The sequence below is a fragment of the Dipodomys merriami genome, unplaced genomic scaffold (genome assembly GCF_024711535.1).
Source record: "Dipodomys merriami isolate MVZ:Mamm:240054 unplaced genomic scaffold, mDipMer1.0.p SCAF_21, whole genome shotgun sequence".
Taxonomy (NCBI): Eukaryota; Metazoa; Chordata; class Mammalia; order Rodentia; family Heteromyidae; genus Dipodomys; species Dipodomys merriami.
In genome coordinates, this window is record NW_027203493.1 from 5,091,902 (window position 1) to 5,096,057 (window position 4,156).

The 4,156-nt window shown below is 36.9% G+C and overlaps 1 protein-coding gene across 1 annotated transcript; it reads left to right on the forward strand.

Annotated features, from left to right (window-relative positions):
- Window positions 1-225: 225 nt before the first annotated feature.
- LOC138834176 (olfactory receptor 10AG1-like) lies at window positions 226-1,182 on the forward strand. The gene has a single exon (XM_070032932.1). It carries the CDS (start codon window positions 226-228, stop codon window positions 1,180-1,182), a length of 957 nt encoding a protein of 318 aa, XP_069889033.1.
- Window positions 1,183-4,156: the final 2,974 nt, after the last annotated feature.

Sequence of the window (4,156 nt, forward strand, 5' to 3'; positions counted from 1 at the left end):
ACACACATTTCACTGTGAGCCAATACAATAGATTTTAAGATGATTTTCTTTTGAACATCTTAGGAATTTACACTATTTAATCTGAAATGTAACACAAAAAATATAAAAGAAGCCAGGAACATCTGCGCTGTGTCAGAGACTTGGACATCACCAAGGCATCCCATTTTGCAAGTGAATCCAAAGAATCAAAATTGCTTCTAAATCTTGGAATTGCCTTGTTGGTAGATGGCGTCTACAGGAAATGACCCCCCTGGGCAGAATCAGACATCCTTGGTGGAATTCATTTTACTTGGCTTTTCTGATGTTCACGATTTTCAAGGGTTTCTTTTTGGGGTTTTTTTGATCATCTACATCATTATTCTGATGGGAAATAGCCTCATCATCATAATAACCAAGGCTGATCCTTCCCTTCAGACACCCATGTACTTTTTTCTTGGAAACTTTTCCTTCTCGGAAATATGTTACGTGTCAGTCGTCATCCCCAGACTTTTACGAGATCTCTGTAGACAAGATAGAAGCATTTCCTTTATGGCCTGTGCTACACAAATGTATTTCTTTTTAATTCTGGGAGTAACTGAATGTTTCATTCTGACTGCAATGGCTTATGACAGGTATGTCGCCATTTGCAACCCACTGCTCTACCCTCTCATCATGAACAGCAGACTGTGCCTCCAACTGGCTGTGGGCTGTTGGACCAGTGGAGTTCCAGTACATATCGGTTTCACATACTGGATATTCTCTCTACCTTTCTGTGGACATAAACAGTTGAATCACTTTTTCTGTGACATACCTCCAGTCTTGGCTCTAGTATGTGGGAATACATTTATGATTGAGATGGTGATTTATGTAATTGCTCTCATAGTTGTCACTATTCCTTTTATGTTGATACTTGGCTCTTATCTGAAAATAATCTTAACCATTGTGAAGCTGCCTTCTGCCAGTGGGAGAGCCAAGGCCTTCTCTACCTGTTCTTCCCACCTCATGGTTGTGGCTTTATTCTTTGGCTCAGGCATCGTAACTTATTTGAGACCCAAGTCCAGTCATTCTCCAAGAATGGACAAATTCCTTTCTCTCTTTTATACCATTGTGACTCCCATGTTTAATCCCATGATATATTGCTTGCGAAACAAAGATGTGATGGTGGCATTGAAAAAATTCCTCCTGAAATGGATTGTGTTATGATTTAACACACATGACTTTTGCAATAGTGTTTTCTTGTTTGTCTCAGCCTCCATAATTTAGTTTTTCTGCTTAGTCAAAATTGTTAGAACTTTGACATTCAGAGTGCATACTTTCATATATTTTTTCAGTCCAAGACAACCTTTGATTATTTAATTTTTTTAAATATATATTTCTTGTAAAAATGTTGTACAGAGGGGTTACAGTTACATGAGTATGGTAATGAGTACATTTCCTAGTGAGCATTGGTGTCCTGTTCATCTTGTTGTCACAATAGGTCAGCCTGCATCCCCATTTAAACTTTCTGCAATATCCCTTTCCCTCCCCAAATTACAAAAATGTAAGTACAAGATGCAGAACACCAGCATCAAATCCAGTGAAAACAGTGGTTATACCGTAGAGGAAAAACATACAAAAGAAAAAAAGAATTACATACTGTATTGCAAGTAAGTTAAAAACACTAGCAAGAAAGAAAAAAAACAACACTTGTGTCCCTGTCTTGAGGTACATTTTGCTTAACATTATCGCATGTGGTCATATGTACATAGCCTTTGACCTACTCTGCTTATCCTAACTTGTACTAGTCAATGAAAACAAGGGAAACCATGGGACACATGTTTTTGGGGCCTAGCTCACTTCACTTAATATATTTTTTTCCAAGTCCATTTCTAACACATGAGGTAATGTCATTGTTTCTGATGGAGGCATAGAATTCCACTATGTGTGTGTGTATACATACATATGTATACATGTATATATATATATAGATAGATAGATAGATATAGATATCACATTTTCTTGATCCAGTTATCTACTGAGGGGCAACTGGGTTGGTTCCATATCTTAGCTATGCTAAATAATTCAGCGATAAACATGGTTGTGCTGGTAGCTTTGGTATGAACTTGTTTGTGATTATTTTGGTAAATGCCCAAAAGTGGTTGCTGGGTCATAGGGGATCTCTATGTGGAATCTTTTGAGGATTCTCCATACTACTTTCCAAAGTGATTGAACAAGTTTACACTTTCACCAACAATGCAGTAGGGGTCCCTTTTGGCCACATCCCCTCCAGCATCTGTTGTTACTAGATTTCTTGATTATAGCCATTCTAACTGGGATGAGGTGAAATCTCAGCATTGTCTTGATTTGCATTTCTTTTATGGCTAGAAAGGTTGAGCATTTCTTCATTTGTCTATTGGCCATTCTTATTTTCTCTTCAGAGAAGTGTCTCTTTAAGTCTTTAGCCCATTTATTAATTGGACAGTTGTTTCTTTGAGAATTTGTTGTTGGGGATTTAGTTTTATGAGTTGTAAGTATATTTTAGATATGAGACCTTTGTCCATTGTGTGGCTAATGAAAATCTTCTCCCAGTCTGAAGGCTTTCTGTTGATCTTGCTAGTAATGTCTTTTGCCTTGAAGAAGCTCTGCAATTTCATGCAATCCCATTTGTCCAACCTTTCTTTGATTTGTTGTTTCTGAGTCTCTGTATTAAGAAAATTTTGGCCTGTGTCTAGGAACTCTAGATTATCTCCTATACCTTCCTGTAATGTTTTTGTGGAGTTTGCTTTTATTTCAAAGTCTTTGACCCATTTGGAGTTGATTATGGTGCAGGGTGATATATATGGACCTAGCTTTAGTTTTCTAAAAGTGTTTAACCAATTTTGCTAGCGCCATTTACTTTAAAGGCTATCTTTCTTCCATTCTATTTCTTTAGCTCCCTTGTCAAAGATTAGTTGGCTATAGGTCTGTGGGGTCATTTCTAGGTCTTTAGTCCTCTTCAATTGGTCCTCAGGTCTGTTCTTGTGCCAGTACCAAGCTGTTTTGATTACTATGGCTTTGAAATTTGGAAGAGTTTGGAATTTGGAATTGATATCCCTCCAGCATGGTTCTTTCTACTAAGGAATGTTTTTGCTATTTGGGGTCTTTTATTGTTCCATATGAATTTTTGGATTGCTTCTTCTATTTCATTGAAGAATGAGGTTGGGATATTGATAGGTATTGCATTGAGTTTGTAGATAGCCTTTGGCAGTATTGCTATTTTCACAATGTTAATCCTCCTATTTTGATAATATTCTGGAAAAAAAGTCCAAACAGTGAAAGAAATCACATTGTAATTGTCTGTGAGTGTGCACTTATAATCTTCTCAGCAAATGCTCAATGTACAATAGTAGTAATGCAGTATAATTATATTATTTTAATTAAGACTACAGACTTATTCAGTCTAAAAGGTGAGAATTTTACATGTTCCCCAAGATCCCTTCGTCTCCTCCAATCTCAGTTGCTGGTAACTAGAGCATGCGCAAAAAGAAATATGTCTGGATTAGAGACAGTCCTGACTAGTGTTTTATTTTCATCCATGGTTGGAGGGAAATTGAGAGAGAGAATCCCTTCCTAAATTACAAAAAAAGGTCATTTCCCTTTCATTTTTACTCCTACCTAAATTCACGTAAAAATATCTCTGCAGCAAAAGCCAGTTTCCCATGGTATCCTCCTCATGGCTGGTAAATAAGTGCCTACACAGCTACCAAGTTGGCGATTGAGGCCATGCCCTTGTTGTGCATTCTCAAACACCCTACAGCATTAAATTTTTCCACCTTAAGTCCCACCACTAAAGATTAATTTTTAGGGGCATTAAGAGCTTAATAATGTTTTCTATTTTTTTTACTATTGAATACTAATAATAACATAGAGACAACATTGTGATATATGTATCAATTCATATAGCATACTTAGATTAAATTCACTGCCTCTATTATCTCCACTCCCCTGTTTTGAAACAATTTTTTTATCCTAGTACTGGGGATATTTGGAATTAAGGACTGATGATGCTTTGGAGCTTTTTGACTCAAAAATAGGCCTCTACCATATGACCACAGCTCCACTTCTGGGGTTTTGCTCATTCATTTGCAATAAGTGTGTCATGGATTATCCTGCTTGGGGCAGAATTATGATCTTAAGATCTTGGTAGCTAGAATTGCAA

Excerpts from the sequence above, each read along its gene's own strand:
- LOC138834176 (XM_070032932.1), top strand. The coding sequence starts at position 226 with ATGGCGTCTACAGGAAATGACCCCCCTGGGCAGAATCAGACATCCTTG.